General features: G+C 34.3%; 1 protein-coding gene across 1 annotated transcript in view; it reads right to left on the reverse strand.

Annotated features, from left to right (window-relative positions):
- LOC123523023 (DNA polymerase kappa-like) overlaps positions 1-24,273 on the reverse strand; it is a 94,293-nt gene that overhangs the window by 64,649 nt on the left and 5,371 nt on the right. Inside the window, exons 3-4 of the mRNA XM_045300606.2 lie at positions 24,113-24,217; positions 22,982-23,100 (exon numbers count right to left, since the gene is read on the reverse strand). Coding sequence (XP_045156541.2) covers positions 22,982-23,100; positions 24,113-24,217 — 224 coding nt within the window. The remainder of the gene's footprint in view (positions 1-22,981; positions 23,101-24,112; positions 24,218-24,273) is intronic.

The raw sequence follows: 24,273 nt of genomic DNA on the forward strand, positions 1-24,273 counted from the left end.
TGTTAAAATGGGTGCATACCAAAAATAAACTGACTGGGATGGCGAACAGTGCAGGTCATGATCAGACTGCACGGATGTTTAGGCTGATCATGATCTACATTGGTCGCAAAGGCAGAATCAATCATGTCCAGCATGATAAGGGTTAAAAGCAATGCATTCTTTTTATTACAGATATGATTCATATCCATAACCTGAGAGGGCAATTATGCCATTAGATTTAGGATGCTCACTCGAGTTTCACAGGTGGCTTGATAAATTTTGGTAGCAAGAAAATATCTAAGAAATTACAGTTAAAACTCGGTATCTCCAATTCCAAGGGATCAACTTCGAGATATTAACCAAAATTTGACTTAAATATATTTTGTGATTGTGTTTTTGAGATTGGACTCGAGAATATCTTCGACACAGTCGGAATTTTGAGATATTAAAGCGAGTTGAAGATATCCAGTTTTAACAGTATTTTGAAACTGGGCCGGTGGTTTCTGACAAGATTTGCAAAGTTTTTACTTTTCAACATGCACAAACCACTATATACATACAGAAAAGGGTGATTATGACCTCAGGTTTTCATGTATTTAATAAACTGAAAGAATGTTATGCTAACGTAAGTGGTACAGAGTTACTGAACGAACATTCTAGGCAATTACGGTAAAATCGTTTAAATTCGTGGGCATGAAATTTCGTGGTTTTGGTCAAAACAGCAATTTCATGGGGATATGAATTCGTGGATTTCAACTTTTGAACATAAAATGAATAGGAATTTTACTTGTTTGTTGGGATTGAATTTTGTGGATTGACTCAACCACGAAATCAACGAAAATTAGTCCCCCAAGAATATTAATGATTTAACAGTATCCAAAAATTAACCATCACTTTAAGAGAAATGACATTTAAAGAGTGTTATAACTTGCATGTTAAGGGGTTATTTTCTTTGATGAATAAAATTAACATTAACAACCCTGAAGGAAATATTTCTGCGAAATTATTTCAGAAGTTGAACAAACAATTTAGGAGGAAATGTTCATCATCTTCAGTAATCACCTCACTCTTAAAAGAGTATAGTTGCGATTTTGTTTGAAAAATATTTCTATTTTCACTTCTGGTGGCCATGTTTGTGGACGATCCTCCAAGAAAACATTTCAGTGAAACAATGTCAAAAACAGAGCAGAAGTTGAAGATTTTTGTCAATGAATTGGGATGATCCTGACAATCTCCATATCTGGTCATCCAAGGGACATTTACATATAATTATTTCAAAGTCGGGATAATAATCTGTGAAGAAGACATTTTAACTTTTCCATACAGCCACATAAAGAAGCCCCGCCAACTGACAGCCAAACTTTTTTTTAAATCAATGCTTCTTGAAGGAATATGGTAGAGTCATCCAAGGGCCATTTCAGTCATATTATTTTGAAACCAGACGAATCTGTGGTAGAATGTCACCTAAGGAATGTTTGCATGAAATTATTTCAGAACTTCCAAAGAGGAAGTTTTCAAAGTTTTCCATACAGCCATATAGAGAAAACTGAGCCCTGTCCCCTGACAGCCATGCTTTTAAACTGATCAAGACAACATGAGAGATTTCTGTGAAAATATTTCAAAATTCTGCCAGTAGCTTCTGAAGGGAATATTGTTAAAAAACTTTTTTTACCTCAAAATCAATTTTCAACAAGTAAATTTATAACAATCATTTTGGTTTACACTTAAATTTATCCTGGCATCTCGTAAGAATTAAAATGCAACATAAGCCACTAATTTTTTTCACAAACAACCATTAATTATCTAAAACAAAACAATTTTACCTTCAAAATTATTCCTTCTTCTTAATTTTAATTTTACAAAAAAATAAAATAAATAATAATAATAGTAATACACACATGCATTGTCTTTAAAATTCATAATGCATTTTCAATAAAATTTAACATTTTCAATATTAAAACATTAATTGTCCAACCAAAAAGGTGAGAAAAACAGATACTCAACTACTTAATTACTTAAATGTCATCCATTAATTAATATTAACTTAACTGATAATTAGTAAAAGATCATCAAGAAGCTTTACTCTAGAAGATAATTACAATAATTAATGAGATACTGGAGTAGAACTTCTCAACAAGTAAAATGCAACTAAGTTTATAGTATAAAATTCTGTAAAATCCAATCTAAAATCAGATCACATCCACAAACATCTAACAGAAACTTGTTCAAGTAACACAAAGGTATTTCTCTCATGATTTTATAATAAATTAAATATTTTTGGAAAATATTCTAATATTTAAGAAGAAAACTATTTGCATTTATTTTTTCACACTTTCTTTTCAGTCATGACAGAAATGGAAAAAAATGTTTAGACTTTAACACACCAAAAATATGTATAATATTAACAAGATCAACACTAATAGTAATCTCAGCTTCTAATTTTCACAACTTTACCAATTATCTGGAAAATAAATGTGGACGGTTTCCGTCTAAAAGGAGCATCATGGCAAAGGAAACTCACAAAGGCAAACCTAAAACTTACTTCTACTGATGTTCATCATTCATCAGCACATGTGTGTGCAGGAAAAACAACAAATTTGGCAGCTATCAACAGACATGAAATATCTCAAGGAGCTTAACAGACACTCTTAACAAAGGTATGTCTTTTCAACCAAGAACAAACTTGTGTTGATGTTCATAATTCATCACCATAATATTGTCTGCTGGGAAATCTGAATCAACTTAACAAGACACCTAAATAATCTGAAGCAATTAAATATACACTGTGTTTTGAAAATAATATCAGCTAGGTGAAGCAACTGAACATGTATGTATTTATACCTAGAACTTACTAGTACTAACATATATTATTCAGTAGCACATGTCTATGCTGAATGGCATCCATCTGAAGCAATTAACTGACCTGAAAAATCTTAAACAACTTACCTGAAGTCTCATTATTACCTAGAACTTATTTGTGCTGAGGAGCATTAAACATTAGCACAATATCTGTGACATTGGCACTTATCTGAAAACAAGAGGACCATGATGGTCCTGAATCGCTCACCTGTCCCAACATGACCCAGTTTTGAACCGAGTATGACGTCGTTTTTTTTTCTATTATTTGACATAGTGACCTAGTTTTTGAGCTCATGTGACCCAGTTTTGAACCTGATCTAGATATCATCAAGATGAACATTCTGACCAACTTTCATACAGATCCCATGAAAATATGGCCTCTAGAGAGGTCACAAGGTTTTCTATTATTTGACCTACTGACCTAGTTTTTGACGGCACATGACCCAGTTTCGAAATTGACCTAGATATCATCAAGGTAAACATTCTGCCCAATTTTTCAGAAGATCTTGAAAAAAAAAATTGGGGACCTCTAGAGAGGTCAAAGGTTTTTCTTTTTTTTAGACCTACTGACCTATTTTTTAAAACAAAAGTTGACCCGGTTTCGAATTTGGGCCTAGAAAACCCTCAAGATGAACATTCAAAACCAAACCCTTTCCCTTACAGACCCCCCATGAAAAATAGGGCCCCCTTAGAGAGGTCAAACGTTTTTTTTTTATTTAACCTACTGCCCTGGGTTATTGACTGCACGTGCCCCCAGTTTCAAATTTTGCCCTAAAAAATTCTTTCAAGGTAAAACATTTGACCTTTTTTCCATAAGATCCATTCAAAAGTATGACCTCTAGAGAGGTAAAAGGGTTTTTTCCCTTTTTTTTAGACCTAATGACCTATTTTTTTGACCGCAGCTGCCCCAGTTTCAAACTTGACCTAGATTTTAAATCAAGATGAACATTCAGCCCAAACTTTCATACAATCCCATAAAAAAAATTAGGGGCCTCAAGAGAGGTAAAAAGGTTTTTTTCTATTTTTTTGCCCCTACTGCCTATTTTTTGGGAAACGTAAACCCAGTTCGAATTTGCCCTTTAGATATCATCAAGGTGAACTTCCCTGCCCAAATTTTCATGAAGATTTTTTTAAAAAAATAGGGCCTCTAGGGGGAGGTCAAAAGGTTTTTCTTTTTTTAGACCTAATGCCCAATTTTTTTGACCGCAGTGCCCAGTTTCAAAATTTGACCTGGGGATATCCCCGGATGAACTTTCAGCCCAACTTTCATACAGACCCCATAAAATTTTTGGGCCCTTAGAGAGGTCAAAAGGGTTTTTTCCTATTATTTGCCCCCTACTGACCTAGTTTTTGACGGCATGGACCCAGTTTCGAATTTGACCTAAAAATTACTAAAGGGAAAAACTTTCCCTGACCAATTTTCAAAAAGATCTTTTGAAAAAAAAGGCCCTCTAGAGAGGTCAAAAGGTTTTTCTATTTTTTTAACCTTTGACCTAGTTTTTGACCCCCCACGGCCCATTTTCGAATTTGGGCCCTAGATATAAACAAGATGAACATTTGACCAACATTCAAAAGACCCCATGAAAAATGTGCCCTCTAGAGAGGTCAAAAGGGAAAAATTTTACGCAGGGCCACGGGGACGGACAAAGGGACGGGGACGACGGACGGCGCGACCCAAAAAAGCTCACCCCCCTGCACTTTGGGGAATGTGAGTTTAAAAACATTAGAACATATCTGTGCGGGGAAATAAGCGGGGCATGAGGCAAATAAAACAAACTTTTTCTTAGTTGTATGTCTTATTTACCTAGATCTTACTTTTGCTGTTGTACATTATCTATTAGAAAATGTCTGTGCTGGGAAAAAAATTTCCCCTGTACCCAAGGGAACAAAATTTTTTAAAGAGGAATGTCTTTATTACCTAGATTTACTTGTGCTAAAGGGACTTTATTATTAGCACAGGGTTGTGCGGGGGAAAAAAGGGCTGCCTGTCCCAAATTTAAAAAACAAACTTTTTAAAAAGGGGTTTTGTTTTTAAATTTCCCTAATCTTATTTTGGGCTGTTGAAACCATTATCTTTTAAACATGTCTGTGCTGGGGAAAAAACTCCCCTTACCAACTGAAAAAACATTTCTTAATGTATGTCTTTTTTACCTAAAATCTTACTTGTGCTAAAGTACTTTATTATTAGCAAAAGTCTTTTGCTGGGGAAAAAACCCCTGCCCGTCCCAATTGAACAACATTTTTTAGATGTTGTTTTAAATACCTAGAACTTATTGTGTTTGAAGTACATTATCTATTACCCACTTGTCGTGCGGGGGAATAACTGCCTGTCCAATTGAACAAACTTTTCCCTTAGATTTTTTTCTTTTTTAACCCTAGAACTTACTTGTGCTGAAGTACTTTTATCTATTAGCCATGTTGTGCGGGGAATAAGCTGCCTGTCCCATTGAAAAAAACATTTCTTAGATGAAATGTCTTTTTTAAATAGAATTTAAATTTTGTGAAGTACATTACTATTAGCACATGCTGTGCGGGGAAAAAGGGTTCCCGTCCCAAAATTGAACAAAATTTCTTAGATGTATGTCTTTATTACCCTTTAAAAACTTATTGTGCTGATGTACATTTTCTTTTAAGAAAAATGTCTGTGCTGGGAATAAACGGCCTGTCCCAAAATGAAAAAAACTTTTTCACAAATTATGTCTTTTTTACCTAGAACCTTACTTGTATAAAGTACTTTTTATCTTTTTAGCAAAATGTCTGTGCTGGGGAATAAACCCCTGTACCAATGAAAAAAACTTTTCCCACAAATGTTTTCTTTATTACCTAGAATTTAAATTTTGTACTGAAGTAAATTATCTTTTTTCAAATGTCTGTGTGGGGAAAAACTGCTGCCCAAACTGAACAAACATTTCACAAATGAAATGTTTTTAATTCCTAGAACTTACTTGTGCTAAAATTTACATTACTATTAGAAAAGTCTGGCGGGGAAGAGCTGCCTGTCCAAAAGAACAAACTTTTTTTAGTTGTATGTTTTTATTACCTAAATTTAACTTGGCTAAAAGGTACTTTAAATCTATTAGCACATGTCTTTGCGGGGGAATAAGCTGCCGCCCAACTGAACAAAATTTTTAGATGTTTTCTTTATTCCCCTAGAACTTATTGTGCTGAATTTCATTATCTATTAGCACATTTTCTGCGCTGGGGAATAAACTGCCTGTCCCAAACTGAAAAAAACTTTTTAGTTTGTTTTTTTTTTTTTCCTAGATTTTAACTTGTGCTGAAGACTTTTTCTATTAGCACATGTCTGTGGGGGGAAATAAACTCCCTGTCCAATGAAAAAAATTTTTCTTAGATGTAGGGTCTTTATTACCTAAAACTTATTTTGGGGTGAAGTACATTATCATTAGCACATGCTGTGCTGGGAAAAAAAATCCCCTGTCCCAAACCCAAAAAAATTTTCCCACAAAGAATGTTTTTATTACCTAGAACTTATTTGAACTGAAGAAACATTATTTTTTAGCACATGCCCTGTCTGGGGAATAAAACTCCCTGTCCCAAACTGAAAAAAACCATTTCAAAAAATTGAATGTCTTTTTTTTACCAAAGAACTTATTGTGCTGAAGTACATTATCTATTAGCAAATGCCCTGTGCTGGGGAATAAAAAACCTGTCCCAAAATGAAAAAAAACCATTTCTTAGATGTATGCCCCTTTATTACCTAGAACTTATTTGTGCTGAAGTACATTATCTTTTGCACAGTCCGCTGGGAATAAACTGCCTTTTACCAACTGAACAAACATTTCTTAGATGTATGTCTTTATTTACCAAAAAATTTACTTTGTGAAGTAAAATTATCTATTAGCACATTCTGCGCGGGGGAATAAAATTGCCGCCCAATAAAACAAACATTTCTTAGATGAAATGTTTTATTACCTAATCTTACTTGTGCTGAAGTACATTATTATTAGCACTTGTCCTTTTGCGGGGGAAAAACGCCTGTACCAACTGAAAAAAACATTTCTTAGATTTTTTTTTAAGGTCTTTTTTACCTAATCTTTCTTGTGCTGAAGTACATTTTTCTATTAGCCATGTCTGTGCGGGGAAATAAGCTGCCTTCCCAACTTAAAAACTTTTCCCACAAATGTATGTCTTTATTCCCTTAGAATTACTTGTGCTGAAGAAAACATTTTTATCACACTTTGGTCGTGGGGGAAATAAGCTGCTGCCTTTACCAATAAAACAATTTTTCAAAAATGTATGTTTTTAAATTACTTAAAAACTTACTTGTGCTGATGTACTTTATCATTGCACATTCTGTGTGGCGAATAAGTGCCTGTCCCAAAGGGAACAAACATTTCACAAATGTATTTTTTTTATTATTTTAAAAACTTACTTGTGCTAAAGGGACATTATCTATTAGCACATGCCTGTGCTGGGGAATAAGCTGTTTGTACCAAACTGAACAAAAAATTTCTTAAATGTATGTCTTTATTCCCTTTAGAACTTTTTTTGCCATGTACTTTATCTTTTAAGAAATGTCTGTGTGGGAAATAAGCGGGCCTTTAAAAAATGAACAAACATTTCAAAAAATGTATGCCCTTTATTATTTTAAAACTTACTTGTCCCTGATGTACTTTAAATTATTAGCACATGTCTGTGCGGGGAAAATACTAGATGCCTGTACCAACTGAACAAACATTTTTAGATGTTTTCTTTTTTACCTAAAACAAAATTTTTTTTTGGGTGGGGTACATTATCTATTACACATGTCTCTGCTGGAAATAAGATGCTTTAAGGCAACTGAAAAAAAATTTCACAAATGTATGTCTTTATTAAAGGGAAAACTTTACTTGTGCTGAAGAAATTATCTATCGGGACATGTCTGTGCGGGGAAAAATAAGCTGCTGCCTTTCCCAAAAAGAAAAAACATTTCACAACTGTATGTCTTTATTACTTAGAACTTACTTGTGCTGATGTACATTATCTATTAGCACATGTCTGTGCTGGGGAATAAGCTGCCTGTACCAACTGAACAAACATTTCACAAATGTATGTCTTTATTACTTAGAACTTACTTGTGCTGATGTACATTATCTATTAGCACATTTCTGTGCGGGGGTTAATAATGCCTGTAAAAATTGAACAAACTTTTTTTAAAAATGTATGTCTTTTTTTTTACCTAGAATTTTTTTAATTGTGCTGATTTTCATTTTTTTCTATAGCACATGTCTGGCTGGGAAATAAGCGCCTTTCCCAAAATTTGAACAAACATTTCCCAAATGTTGTCTTTTTACTTAGAACTTATTGTGCTGATGTAAAATTTTCTTTTAAAGAGTCTGTGTTGGGGAAAAATGCCTGTCCCAAATGAAAAAACTTTTCACAAATGTATGTCTTTTTAACTTAAAACTTATTGTGCTGAAGTACATTATCAAATTAGCGCATGTCTTGGGGGAAATTTTTCCCCCTCCCTTTAAAAAAATTAAAACAAACATTTCACAAAGGTTTGCCTTTATTACCTAGAACTTACTTCTGCTGAAGTACGTTATCTATTAGCCATTTTCTGTGCGGGGAAAATTTAAGTTTCCTTTTTCCCAACTGAAAAAACCCTTTTTCCAAAGTTTTGTCTTTATTACTTAACTTACTTTTTTGGGGGAAGTACTTTATCTATTAGAACAGGGCTTTTGGGGAAAAAAGGGATGCATGGGGAAAAACAAAATAACATTTCACAAATGTATGTTTTATTACCTAAACTTATTTGTGCTAAGCGTTATCTATTAGCACATTTTCCTGTGCGGGGAAATAAGCTGCATGTACCAACTGAAAAAACATTTTTCTTAAATATTTTTAATAACCTAGAACTTACTTGTGCTGAGTACATTATCTATTAGATTGTCTGTGTGGGAAAAAAGGGATGCATGAGGAAAACTGAAAAAACATTTCACAAATGAAAGGTCTTTATTACCTAGAATTTACTTGTGCTAAAGGTAAAAAAAAAAAATTATTGGGCACATGTCTGTGCTGGGAAATAAGTTGCAAAAAGCAACGAAAAAAATTTCAAAAAATGTATGTCTTTATTCCTAAACTTATTTTGTGCTGAATTACTTTATCTATTAGCACAGGGCTCTGCTGGGAAAAAAAGGCTGCATGTCCCCAACTGAAAAAAACATTTCTTAATGAAATGTTTTTAATTCCCCTAGAAAATTATTGTGCTGAAGAAATTTAAACTTTTAGCACATTTTCTTTTGTGGGAAATAAGCTGCCGTACCAAATGAACAAACATTTCTTGGGTGTATGTTTTTTTATTACCTAAACTTACTTGGCTGAAGTACGTTATCTATTAGCACATGTCTGTGCTGGGAAATAAGCTGCCTGTACCAACTGAACAAACATTTCTTAGATGTATGTCTTTATTACCTTAGAACTTACTTGTGCAGAAGTACATTATCTATTAGCACATGTCCTTGCTCGGAAATAAGCTGCATGAGGCAACTGAAAAAACATTTCACAAATGTTTGTCTTTATTACATAGAACTTACTTGTGAAAATGTACATTATCTATTGGCACATGTCTGTGCTGGGGAAAAACCCACCTGTACCAATTTTGAACAACATTTTTTTAAAAATGTAGTCTTTTTTCCCTTGAACTCCGTTTTCTGATTTACTTATATATTAGCCATGTCTGTGCGGGGAAATAATTTGCCTGTCCCAATGAAAAAAATTTTCAAAAATTTTTATGTTTTTTAAAACCCTAGAACAAACCCTTTTTGCTGATGCTTTTTATCTATTAGCACATGTCATTTGCTGGGAAAAAAATGCTGAGGCGACTGAACAAACATTTCAAAAATTTATGTCTTTTTTTAAACCTAAAAACTTACTTGTCTTTGTTTTTTAAACAAATTGGAACTTTGTCGGGGGGGGAAAAAGCGGGCCGGTTTCCAACAACAAAATTTCTTAGTGAAATGTCTTTATTACCACTTGTGCTGAAGTACATTATTTTTAGCACATGTCTGTGGGGGAAATAAGTTTGCATGTACCAACTGAACAAAATTTCTTAAATGTAGGTTTTTTATTCCTAAAAATAATGTTTTTAAATTTTTTAAATTTAACTTGTGCTGATGAAACATTATAAAATTAAAGAAACTGTCTGGGGCGGGGGAAATAGGCCCCCGTACCAACTGAACACACTTTTTCACAAAATGTATTCTTCATTCCCAGAATTTACTTGTGCCAAGGTAATTTTTCTATTAGCACATGTCGTCCCTGGGAAATAAGCTGAATGTCCCAACTAAAAACAAAATTTCAAAAATGTTTTTCTTTTTTAAACCCTAGAACTTACTTGTACGAAGTAAAATTACTATTACACATGTCTGTGCGGGGAAAAATAAGCTGCCTGTCCCAAATGAACAAACTTTTCACAAATGTTTTCTTTAAAACCCTTAAACTTATTTGTGTGAAGTACTTTTATCAATCGCACATGTCTGGGGTTGGAAATAACTCCCTTTCCCAAAATTAACAAAACATTTAAAAAAGTAGGGTTTTAAATTTACAAGAACTTACTTGTGCTGAGTACTTTTATCTATAGCACATGTCTGGCGGGGGAATAAGCTGCCTGAAACCAAATGAACAAAAATTTCACAAATGTATGTCTTTATTCCCTTTAGAATTTAACTTGTGCTAAAGTCCTTTATTTTTAGCACATGCTGGCTGGAAATAAGTGCCTTTACCAAATGAACAAACTTTAAAAACAAATGCATGTCTTTATTATTTAAAAAAACTTACTTGTGCGATTTTACATTATCAAATAGCACATGTCTGTGCGGGGGAATAAGCGGCCTGTACCAACTGAAAAAAAACCTTTCCCAAAAAATGTATGTCTTTTTTACTTAAAAAATTACTTGTGCGATGTACATCATCTATTACCCTTCTGTGCGGGGGAATAAGCTGCCTGTACCAATGAAAAAACTTTTCTTGGGATGTATTTTTTTTAAATTAACCTAAAACTTACTTTTTGCGGAAGTAAAAATTTTTCTATTAGCACTTGTCTGGCTGGGGGAATAAGCTCCCTGTCCCAAAATTGAACAAACATTTCTTAGATGTATGTTTTTAAATTATTTAGATCTTACTTTTTGCTGTTTAATTATCTTTTAGCACATGCCCTGTGCTGGGGAAAAAAAGGGGGCCTGTACCAAGGAAAAAACCCTTTCTTAGATGTATGTCTTTTTTAACCAAAGATCTTACTTGTGCTGAATAAAATATTATTTAGCCATTTTCTGTGCTGGGGAAAAAGCTCCGGGTACCAATTAAAACAAACATTTCTTAGATGTAGGGTCTTTTTTCCCTAGAACTTCCCTTGTGTGAATTACATTATCTATTAGCCATGTTTTTGCGGGGAATAAGTCCGGTAAAATTTGAACAAAAAATTTCTTAAGGGTTGTTTTTTTTAACCTAGAATTTACTTGTGCGTTTGTCATTATCTTTTAGCACTGTCTGTGCTGGGGAATAACTCCCCGTCCCAACTGAAAAAAAAACATTTCTTAGATGAAAGTTTTTAAATTACCTAGAACTTATTTTGGTAAAGGGTAAAATTTCTATTAGCACATGTTTTGTGCTGGGGAATAAGGGGGCCTGCCCAAAATTAAAACAAAATTTTTTTAAAATGTATGTTTTTTTTTCCCTAATCTTACTTGTGCTGATTTCATTATCTTTTAAGCAAAAGTCTGTGCGGGGGGTTTAAACTGCCTGTACCAACTGAACAACATTTCTAGATTTATGTCTTTATTCCCTTTAATTTTAAATTGTGCTGAAGAACATTATCTTTTTACACATTTCGTGCGGGGGGAAAAGCTGCCTGTACCAATTGAAAAAAAATTTTTTAATGTATGCTTTTTACCTAAAAACTTATTGTGCTGAATTTCATTATTTTTTTTAAACCCCTGTCTGTGCGGGGAAATAGGCTCCCTTTAAACCAAAATTTAAAAAAACATTTTTTGTTTTTGTCTTTTTTTAAACCTAAACTTACTTGTGTTTAATACTTTAATCTTTTAGCAAATCCCTGTGCGGGAAATAAGCTCCCTGTCCCAAAACTGAAAAAAACATTTTTAGATGTATGTTTTTTATACCAAAAAATTACTTGTGCTGAGTACGTTATCTTTTTAACTTTGTCGGTGCTGGGAAAAAAATTCCCTTTGTCCCAATTTAAAAAAAACATTTCTTAGATGTATGTCTTTTTTTCCCAAAGAACTTACTTTTGCTGATGTACATTTTTTCAAATTAGAAAATTTCCTTGCCCGGAAAAAACCCCGCATGGGGCCCAAACTGAACAAACATTTTCACAAATGTTTGTCTTTTTTAACATAAAAAACTTACTTGTGAAATGTACATTACCCTTTTGGGCACATGTCTGTGCGGGGAAAAAAGCTGCCTGTCCCAAACTAAAACACACATTTCTTAAATGTATGTCATTTTTACCTAGAAACTCCCGGGTGATGTACAAAAATATATTAGACTTTGCTGTGCTGGGAAAAATAAGCTGCCTGCCCAAACTAAAACAAACTTTCAAAAAATTAAAGTTTTTTCAACCTAGAACTAACTTTGCTGATGCACATTTTTAAAATTGGGAAACATGCCCAGGGGCGGGGAAATAAGCTCTGGGGGCGACGAACAAACATTTCACAAATGTATTCTTTTTCCCTTAGAACTTACTTGTGTTAATGTACATTATCAAATTGGGAAAACATGTTGGGTGCGGGGAATAAGCTCCCGGGTTCCCAACGAAAAACTTTTTTTTATGTATTTCTTTATTACCTACTTTGCTGAAGAAATTATCATTAGCACATGTCGGGGCGGGGGAAATAAGCGAAATGTACCAACTGAAAAAACCCATTCGTAAATGAAATGTCTTTTTTCCCAGAATTAATGTCTTTTTTAAACATAGAATTTACTTGTGCTGTTTTGTACTTTATTTTTAAAGCACAGGGTTCTGTGCTGGGAAATAGGCTCCCCGTACCAACTGAACACACTTTTCACAAATGTATGTCTTCTTACCTAAAATTTTAAACTTTTCCCAAATGAAATTTAAATCTATTAGCACAGGGTCTGTGTGGGAAAAAAGCGAAATGTCCCAAAACTGAACAAACATTTAAACAAAGGGTTGGTCTTTATTCCCAAGAACTTACTTGTACTGAAGTACATTATCTATTAGCACTTTGTCTGGTTTGGGAAATAAGCTCCCTGTCCCAACTGAAAAAACTTTTCACAAATTTTTGTTTTTATAACCAAAAAAACTTATTGTTTTGAAGAAACTTTTATCTATAAAACCACATGTCTGTGCGGGGAAATAAGCTCCCTTTTTCCCCAAAAAACAAACATTTCAAAAATGTAGTCTTTATTATTAAAACTTATTGTCCCTTTTATGTAATTATTTTATTAGCACATGTCTGTGCGGGGGAAAAAGCTGCCTGTCCCAAAATTAAAAAAAACTTTCACAAATGTATGCTTTTTTACTTAGAACTTACTTGTCGATGTCTTTATCTATTACAACATGCCCTGTGGGGAAAATAAGTTTGCCCTTTTCCAACTAACAAACATTTCTTAAATATTTTTCCCTTTATTCCCTAGAACTTATTTTGTGCGATGTACTTTATTTTTAGCACATGTCTGTGCGGGGAAATAACTCCTTTCCCCCCAAATAACAAACATTTCACAAATGAAATGTTTTTATTACTTAGAACTTACTTTGTTGAGTACTTATCTAAAAGCACATGTCTGTGCGGGGGAAAAAGCTCCTTGTACCAACTAAACAAAAAATTTCACAAATGTATGTCTTTATTATTTAGAATTTATTGTGCGTTGACATCAAAAAATTACCCACATGTCTGGTGGGGAAAAAGCTGCCTGTCCCAAACAAAACCCAAACCATTTTTTTTAAAAATTTGTATTTTTTATTCCCTAGAACTTATTTTGCTGATGTACATTATCTTTTTAGACTTTTTGTGTGGGGAAAAAGCGCCTCCCAAATTTAAAACCAAACATTTTTTTAGTTGAAAGTTTTTAAATTACCTAAAACCCTTTCTTGTGCTGAAGTACAATCTATTAGAAACTTTTCCCTGGGCGGGGAAAATGGGGCTCCCTTTAAACCAAATTAAAAAACTTTTCTTAATGTTTGTTTTTAAATTACCTAGAACTTATTTTTGCTGAATTTACGTTATTTATTAGCACATGCCTGTGCGGGGAAATTTAAGCGCCTGTCCCAAACAAAAAAAACTTTCTTAGATGTATGTTTTTTCCCTTTAAAAATTTTACTTGGTGAAGTTTTTTATCTTTTTAGCACTTTCGTGCGGGGAAAAAACCCCTGTACCAACGGAACAAACATTTCTTAGATGTATGTTTTATTCCCTTAGAACTTACTTGTGCAGAAGAACATTATCTTTTTCCCAATGCCCCTTTCCGGAAATAAGCTGCTTTGGGGCAACTGAAAAACATTTCAAAAAATTTTTGTCTTTATTACATAGAATTTTCTTTTAAAAAATGTACATTTTTTAATTGGCACATGTCTTTTCGGGGAATAAGCTCCTTTTCCCAACTAAAACAAAAATTTTTTAAATTATGTTTTTTATTACCTAAAACTTATTGTGTAAATTTTACATTATCTATTACAAAAATGTCGTGCTGGGAAAAAAAGGCTTTGTCTTTCCCAAATTTAACAAAATTTCAAGGTGTATGTCTTTACAACCTAGAAACTTACTTGTGCTGAATTACATTATCTTTTAGCACATGTCGTGTGGGAAATAAGCTCTGCCTTTCCCCACATTTCACAATTGTATGTTTTATTCCCTAGAACTTATTTGTACTGAAGTACATTATCAAATTAGCACATGTTTTGGCGGGGGAAATAATTCCCGTCCCAAACTGAACAAACATTTCAAAAAATGTATTTTTAAAAACTTAAAAAACTTACTTTTTTGCTAAATTTCTTTAATCATCGCAGGGCGGGTGCGGGGAAATAACTGCCTTTCCCCAAATGAACAAACTTTCACAAATTTTTGTTTTTAAATTACTTGGGAATTTAATTTTCTGAGTACTTTATTATTAGCACTTTCCCTATTTGGAGAAAAACCCGCCTGTAAAAATGAAAAAAACTTTTCAAAAATTTGTATGTTTTTTAATTACTTAAAATTTACTTGTGCTGATGTAAAATTATCTATTAGCAAATGTCGTGGGGGGGAAAAAGCGCCTTTTCCAACGAAAAAACATTTCTTAAAGGGTATTTTTTTAAATTAAACCTAAAACTTACTTGTGCTGATGTACTTTAATCTATTAGCAAAAGTCGTTGGGAAAAAAGCTGCCTTTCCCAAATGAACAAAAAATTTACAAATGCATTTTTTTATTATTTTAGAACCTTCCCCCCCCCCCCCTTTGCTATTTTTCTTTATCTTTAGCACATGTCTGTGGGGGGAATAAGTTCCCTTTTCCCAAAACTGAAAAAAAACATTTCACAAATGAATTTCTTTAAAAATTAGAATTTAAATTTTGTGTGATGTAAATTTATCTTTTAGCCAGGCCCTTTGCGGGGGAATAAGCCCTGTACCCGGAAAAAAACATTTTTTAAAATTTTAAAATGCTTTAAAAACCCGGGAACTTCTTGTGCTAAATGAAAATTATTCTTAATTAGAACATTTTTCTGTGCGGGGGTTTAAGTCCCTTGAAAAAAAACGAACAAAAAATTTTTTAGATATATGCCCTTTATTCCCTAGAACTTACTTGGCTGAAGTAATTTCTTTAGCACATGTCTGTGCGGGGAAATAGGCTCCCTTTTAAAAAAATTTTTAAAAAAAACTTTTTTCCCCAAAATGTATGTCTTTATTCCCTTAAAATTTTTACTTGTCTGAAGTACGTTATCTATTAGCACATGTCTGTGCTGGGAAATAAGCTGCATGTACCAACTGAACAAACATTTCTTAGATGTATGTTTTTATTACCTAGAACTTTTTTAAAGCTGAAGAAACATTATTTTAATTAGCAAAATGTCTGTGCTGGGAAATAAGATGCGGGGGGCAACTGAAAAAACTTTAAAAAAAGTATGCCCTTTATTCCTAAACTTACTTTTTGCTAAAGTAAATTATCTTTTACCCGGGTCTGTGCGGGAAAAATAAGCTGCATGAGGAAACGGGAAAAAAACATTTCACAAATGTTTGTCTTAAAAAACCTAAACTTACTTGTGCTGAAGTACTTTATCTATTAGCACATGTCTGTGCTGGGAAATAAGCTGCCTGTACCAACTGAACAAACATTTCTTAGATGTATGTCTTTATTACCTAGAACTTACTTGTGCTGAAGTACATTATCTATTAGCACATGTCTGTGCTGGGGAATAAGCTGCCTGTACCAACTGAAAAAACATTTCTTAGATGTGTTTTTAAATTACCTTGGGAAACTTACTTGTGCAAAGTACATTATCATTAGCACATGCCTTGCCCCAAAATAAGCTGCATGAGGCAACGAAAAAACTTTTTCAAAAATTTTTTTCTTTTTACTTTAAATTTTATTTGTAAAATTGTACTTTATCTATTGGACATGTCTGTGCGGGGGGAATTTAAGCTGTTTTGTCCCAACTGAAAAACAATTTCTTAAATGTATGTCTTTATTCCTAAAACCCCGTGTGCTGATGTACATTAAATTTTGAAAAGTTGTGCTGGTAAATAAGTTTGCCTTTTCCCAAAAACTGAAAAAAACATTTCAGAAATGTATGTCTTTATTACCTAGAACTAATTTGTGCGGATGAAATTTATCTATTGCCCCTGTCTTTGCGGGGAAATAAGCTGCTTGAGGCAAATTTAACCCAAACATTTCCAAATGTATGTCTTTTTTAAACCTAGAACAAAACTTGGGGCAAATGCCCTTATCTTTTGGGAAAACATGCCCTGTGGGGGGAATAAGCCCCGGCCCAAACCCCCCCCCCCCATTTCTTAATGTATGTCTTTATTCCCTTTGAACTTACTTGTGCTAAAAGAAAAATTATCTAATACCCAAAGCCTTTTGCTGGGAAAAAAGCTGCATGTACCAAACTGAACAAACATTTTTTTAAATTGTATGTCAAAAAAATACCTAAAACTTATTTTCTTTTTTTAAAATAGAACTTATTGTGCCATGTACATTATTTTTAGCACATGTCTGTTGTGGGAAATGGGGCTCCCCCCCAACTGAACACCATTTCCAAATGATGTCTTCATTACCTAAAATTTTAAACTTGTGCCTTGTAATTATTTTTAGCACTTTCTGTGCGGGGGAAATAAGCGCATGTACCAACTGAAAAAAATTTTTCACAAATGAAAGTTTTTTAAATTCCCAAAGAATTTTACTTGTACTGAAGTACATTATCTTTTTGAAAATTCTTGTGCTGGGAAATAAGTTTGATGTAAAAACTGAAAAAAAATTTTCTTAGATTTTTTGTCTTTATTCCCTTTAAAACTTTTTTGTGCTGAATTTAACTTATTTTTTTTAGCAAAAGTCTGGCGGGAAATAAGATGCTTGGGGCCCAAACTAAATAAAAAATTTCACAAATGTATGTCTTTATTACCTAGAACTTATTTGGGCTGAAGTACGTTATCAAATTTAGCACATGCCCTTTGTGCGGGGGAAAAAAGGGCCCCTGAAACCTACTGAAAAAACATTTTTTTTGATGTTTGTCTTTATTACCTAGAATTTTCTTGTGGGAAGTACTTTAAATCTTTTAAAGAAACTTCGTGGGGGGAAAATTTAAATGAATGGGGGAAAAAGAATAAACATTTCAAAAAATGTATGTCTTTTACCAGAATTTTCTTGTGCTGAAGTACTTTTATTTTATTAGCACATGTCTGTGCTGGGAAATAAGTGCCTGTACCAACTGAACAAACATTTCAAAAATTGAAAGCCCTTTATTACCTAGAACTTACTTTGTTTGAATTTCAAAAACTTTTTAGCACATGTCTGTGGGGGAAAATAAGATGCATGAGGAAACCCGAAAAAAAATTTCAAAAATTGTAGCTTTATTACCTAGAACAAACTTGTGCTAAAGTAAGTTTCTTTTAAGAACATGTCTTTTGCGGGGAAAAAAGCTGCATGTACCAACTGAACAAAAAATTTCTTAGATTTTATGTCTTTATTCCCTAGAACTTACTTGTGCTGAAGTCTTTATTATTAGCACTTGCCTGTGCGGGGAAATGGCTCTCCGCACCAACTGAAAAAACATTTCAAAAATTGTTGCTTCTTTAAAAAAAAAATTTTTCTTTGCCAATGAAATTTAAATCTATTAGCACATTTTCTGTGTGGGAAAAAAAGCTCCTGTCCCAAACTGAAAAAAACATTTTTAGTTTGTATGTCTTTATTCCCTTTAGAACGTACTTTGCTGAAGTACATTATCTTTTTGGCATTTTCTGTACTGGGAAATAAGCGGCATGTCCCCAACGAACAAACATTTTTTAAAAATTTTTGTTTTTAAATCCCCTAGAACTTACTTTTGGGGAAGTACATTATCTATTAGCCCATTCTTTTGCGGGGAAATAAGCGGAGGTCCCAAAACTGAAAAAAATTTTTTCCTTTTTTTATTCTTTTTTAAATTGAAAAAATTGTGTAAATGAAATTTTTCCCTATTAGACATGTCTGTGCGGGAAAAAAGGGCACTCTTTTCCCAACTGAACAAACATTTCACAAATGTATTTTTTTTTATTACCTAGAATTTATTTTGGCCCAAATTTTAATTACTATTAGCACGTCTGTGTGGGAAATAAAGGCCCCATGTACCAATGAAAAACATTTCTTAGATGTATGTCTTTATTACCTAGAACTTACTTGTGCGGAAGAAACTTTATCTTTTTAGCACATGTCTGTGGGGGGAAAATAAGTTTAAAATGAGGAAACTGAAAAAACCCTTTTCCCAAAAAATGTATGCCCTTTTTCCCCTAAAACTTACTTGTGCGAAGTACGTTATCTATTAGCCATTCTGTGCGGGGAAAAAAAAATGCATGAGGCAACTGAAAACATTTCACAAATGTAGTCTTTATTACCAATCAATTTTTGTGCTGAAGTACGTTATTTTATTAGCACAGTTGTGCGGGAAAAAAACCCTGCATGTCCCCAAACCTGAACAAAAAAAATTTCTTAGATGTATGTCTTTTTTACCTGGGAATTTTTTTGTGCTGAAGTACTTTTATCTATTGACATGCTGTGCGGGGGAAATGGGCTCTCCGCACCAACTAAAAATACAAAATTTCACAAATGAAAGTATTCTTTACCTAAAATTTTACTTCTCCCAAAAGAATTATCTTTAGCACATGTTTTTGCGGGGAAAATTAAGTGCCTTTTACCAACTGAACAAACATTTCTTAGATGTATGTCTTTATTCCCTTTAAGAATTTAAATTGTGCTGAAGTAAATTATCTATTAGCTATGCCCCTGTACGGGGAAAATAAGGATTTCCCAAACTAAAACAAACATTTCTTAAATGTATGCCCTTTAAAACCTAAAACTTACTTATGCGAAGAAAAATTATCAAATTACAATGCCCTGTGCTGGGAAATAAGTTGCAGGTCCCAATAAACCCAAACTTTTCCCTTAATTTTTGGGTTTTTTTCTTACATAGAATTACTTGTGCTGATGTACTTTTATCAAATTACCACAGGTCTGTGCGGGGAAATGGGCTTTTTAAACCAACTGAACAAAATTTCACAAAGTTTTTTCTTTATTCCCTAGAATTTACTTGTCCCAATGTAATTATCTATTAGCACATGTCTGTGCGGGGGAAAATGAGCTCCCAATTTTCCCAAATAAAACAAATTTTTTCCAAAAATGAAATGTCTTTATTCCCCCTAGAACTTTTTTGTGCTAAAAAGAACATTACTATTAGCACATGTCTGTGCTTCGAAATAAGCTGAATTTACTAAATGAACAAACATTTCACAAATGTACATCATTATTACCTAAAACTTACTTGTGCTGAAGTAAAATTATCTATTAGCCATGTCTGGCTGGGAAATAAGCTGCTTTACCAACTGAAAAAAAACATTTCAAAAATTTTATTTCATTTTTAAACCTAAACTTACAGTACTGAAGTACTTTAATTATTAGCACAAGGGGGTGGGGGAAAATAAAAAAGATTAATATTTTCGATTAATCTAGTTTTTTTCTAGTTAAAATTTTCCCTTTCGGAAGGGTAGTTTCATATATACAAAGAAAAGATATAATTCCAAGCGACGCGAAAATCGTTTCCATGGATACACCGAGAAAATTTCAGGCCCCTAAAAAAGGGTTTATAAAAAGTCATTTGCCCGGGCCACTTTTTTCGGCCCCAACTGTTTTTTAAGGGGTCAAGAAAACATAAAAATAAGCGAGTTGGTAGAATGCCGGGTAGGGGGAAAGGGGGGAAAACAGTTTAAATTTGGGGACGCAGCCCTGGGATAAAGGCACAGGAGGGAACGGGGCCCGATACGCGCCCCGGGGATCATGGCCAAGGAGGGAAAAGGGCAGGGAAAAACAAGCCCAAGGGCCCTAAGAAAAGGGCCCCGGGGGGATACAAAAGACCCCAAAACCCCAAAGGGTAGGGGACCCGGTCGGAGAAAAGGGCTGAAACCCGGCCAAAGGATGACGGAAAAACCCCGGATTAGGTAATCTAATTGATTTTAAAAAAATTTTTGGGGGCCCTCAAAAAATATCGAAAAAAGGATAGTAAAAATTTGGAAACATTTTAATGCTGAGAACCCCAAACGGGCATGATAGCGCTAACTCGCCAGAAAACACTGCGACCGTCGGGTCCCGGGTCGAATTCGCCCGGGAAAGCTTTATCAGCAGTGACAACAGAAGCTTTAAAATTTGGCACGAAACTACATGAGGTCGGTTTTGGGAAACCTAACATCAAACTTGAAAATCTGTTGTTAAAAGGTTTTAAAAACTTAAACCCTTAGCTCAAGATGATTTGCTCTAACGTTCCCTCCACCTAAAAAAAAAAATTTTTGAAAAGGGCCAAATTTTGGGAAAAATTTTCTTTACCTTAAAGGGTGCGGTGGATCTTGCCAAAATTTTACTGCCGGTAGTATTTTTAAGGGTTTTAAAAAATTAAGGGGAAAAAAAACGTTAAAAAATCCCCAAACGAATGTAAGTTTGATTCGGTTTCGTAAAAACGCGGGACGATTTTTTTCATTATATACATGTCAATTTACTTAACAGCTAAACCAAAATAAAATCCACGAGCTTTTTTCAGTACCTTTTAAAATCCGTGAATTTTGGTCGCGCACGGTAAAAAAGTTTTGGAAAGTATGATCAAAAAATTTTCGCAGCCCCAATAAAATAGTCCCCGTGTCTTTGGGCTATAATCAACCATGATTTTTTGGATAAAAAGTTCCCACCCCGGAAAAAAATTTTAAAAACCCATTTTCAGGGTTGCACAAAAACCGGCAAATATTTTTTTTACCTTTCAAATAAAAGGAACATGAAAATGGAAAAATTTTGTAAGTTAAAGCAGGGTCTTTCCCACTGCGGTCGTTCTCATACAATTTTTGGACTGCAATATGGGGTTAAAAACCCCTCAAAACCGCGAAACAAACGTCACCAAACCAAAATTCCGGGGGCCCAAATGCAAAATTTTTTTAATTCCTTTCGGGGTTTTTGGGTAACTTGAACAAACTTGGTAGAGAACCACTAGATGATGCTACATTACAAATGCCAAAGCTCTAGGCTTTGTGGTTGGACAAGAAGATTTTCAAAGCTTTTCCCTATATAAGTCTATGTAAACCATGTGACCCCCCGGGGCGGGGCCATATTTGACCCAGTCCCTAGGGGGATAATTTGAAAATTCTTAGTAGAAGACCACTAGATGATGTCACATAACAAAATATCAAAGCCCTAGGCCCTGTGGTTTTGAACAAGAGGTTTTTCAAAGTTTTTCCCTATATAAGTCTATATAAACCTTGTGACCCACGGGGCGGGGCCATATTAGACCCCAGGGAAATAATTTGAATCATCTTGGTAGAGGACCACTAGATGATGCTTCATACCGAATATCAAAGCCCTAGGCTCTGTGGTTTTGGACAAGAAGATTTTCAAAGTTTTTCCCTATATATAAATCTATGTAAATTATAGAAATAAACAAAGGGCCATAACTCACTAAATAATTGTTAAACCAGTCTGATTTTCAGGGGGACAAAACTAGGGTACCAATACATCATTCTGACAAAGTTTGGTCAAAATCCCCCTGGTAGTTTCTGAGGAGATGCGATAACGAGAAATTGTTAACAGACGGAAGGACGGACGGAAGGAAAGGACGACGGACCATGGACGCAGAGTGATTTGAATAGCCCACCATCTGATGATGGTGGGCTTAAAACCTGTTTCACAAGTCATTATCTAGATCATGTGTATTAAATGGGTAATAGTTGGGCTCAATAGTTTTGAAAACAACTGCTCTAACCAGCTGTTGCACATGCCCCCTCCCCCACTCCCCCTAAAAATACTTAATAACTCATTCATTAATGTGATATAATAAAGAAATGAATCATTGGTCACTCTAAGGTTTTGCACAATAATAAGGGCAAATCTGTGAAACTTCTTCTTTCTTCAAATTTGAACTTTCCACAAGATCAAAATACCCAGGCAATTTCTACATAGCATCGTGTCACATGACAAAACAAAGTGTACAATATGACATACTGATTCAAATTTTATCAGAGTACTGTAGACAGCCATGTATGATGCACACTTGTGTATAATATGCATAGACAATAGAAGCCAAAAATCCTGGGGAAAAAAAAAAATTTTGGTCAATTTTGAGGTAGAAGTTTAGTTTACATTGACACCAGTAACATTTACATTGACACCAGTAACAATTTTTACCTCTGCAGTCGAGAGCAAAACAGGTCTCGTTGTACTATCAATTTTTGTTTTCTTTAATGTACAACCAATAAAATATTCTTATATTTGTCGTTTCTTTCTTTTTAATGAAAAGATTGAAAGCAATTGTTTTCTATATCTCGGATCAACAAATGGTTGCTGACATACCAGCTTACATTCAAAAGCTAAACCAGATCGCGACACCAACATCAACGGAAGGACAAACACAATAGCTCTAACTATTCTGCAAAAACCAAATCAACAATACAACTCGCATCAACCTCCTTACCTCTACAGTTCCTTGCCTCAACTGTTCTGCTGATATCTGATGTATTTTCTGTCTTTGTTCTTCAATCCTTCTCTTCATTTGTTCTTCTTTCTGTCTTTCATTCTCGTAAAACTTTGATCCTAAAAATATCATGTGATGGTTAGGAATATAACAATTTCAGTCAGTTCTTGGCTATTAAGTGATCATATTTTATTTTGTTAGGTTTAACGTCGCACCTACACAATTATAGGTCATAATATTAAGGCAACTTTCCAGCTTTTATAGTGGAGGAAGACCCCAGGTGCCCCTTCGTGCATTATTTCATCACGAGCAGGCACCTGGGTAGAACAACCGACCTTCCGTAAGCCAGCTGGATGGCTTCCTCGCATGAAGAATTCAACGCCCCGAGTGAGGCTCGAACCAACATTGGTGAGGGGCAAGTGATACCAAGTCAGCAACTTTAACCACTCGGCCACGGAGGCCCCTATGAAGTGATCAAAACGAAGAAAATGTACATTAGCAAATAGTTTAATACAGGTCTGTATTTTTATGTCAATCAATGTTCAGCTGTGATAACTGTAGAAAAAGACATCCCCACTGTAAAGGACCATCAAGTACATTTTGTAATTTGTAACTAGGAATGACCCATAAAACAGGTGCAATAACTCTCTTTACATATTTTCGCCTTTTTTTTTTAAAGGTCATATAAGACCCCAGGTGCCCCATCCGTGCATTTTTCATCACAAGCAGGCACCTGGGTAGAACCACCGACCTTCCGTAAGCCAGCTGGATGGCTTCCTCACATGAAGATTTCAATGCCCAAGTGAGGCTCGAACAAACATTGGTGAGGGGCAGGTGATTTGAAGTCAGCGACCTTAATCACTCTGCCACAGAGGCCCCTTATATTCTATCTATATGGATTATTATGTTATTGAGGCACAGAAAAGGCATATACATTGCCAGTGGTAATCACTGGTTTCCCACCTGAAACAAGGCAACACTGATGTTGAAGAAACAGATATTTCATTTCATCAACTTCTCTAAAACAAATTAATGGTACGAGAAGTTCTTATTTTATCCCAAGATTATTTTGTCAATCACTTAAGAATGACTGGGATACCCTCAATGAAATACCCTCAATGAAATAATTACCTTTTGAAGCTTCATGAATGATTTGATTGATCCTGTCTTTATCGAGACCTTCCATTCCAGCCTTGTTGTCGTTCAACAACATTCTCTTTACAACAGTACTCTCTCCTGTAATGAGATTGAATTTCCCAACATTCTTGTTAGAAATCAACATACGAAAGTAT

The sequence above is a fragment of the Mercenaria mercenaria genome, chromosome 8 (assembly GCF_021730395.1).
Source record: "Mercenaria mercenaria strain notata chromosome 8, MADL_Memer_1, whole genome shotgun sequence".
In the NCBI taxonomy this organism is placed as follows: domain Eukaryota; kingdom Metazoa; phylum Mollusca; class Bivalvia; order Venerida; family Veneridae; genus Mercenaria; species Mercenaria mercenaria.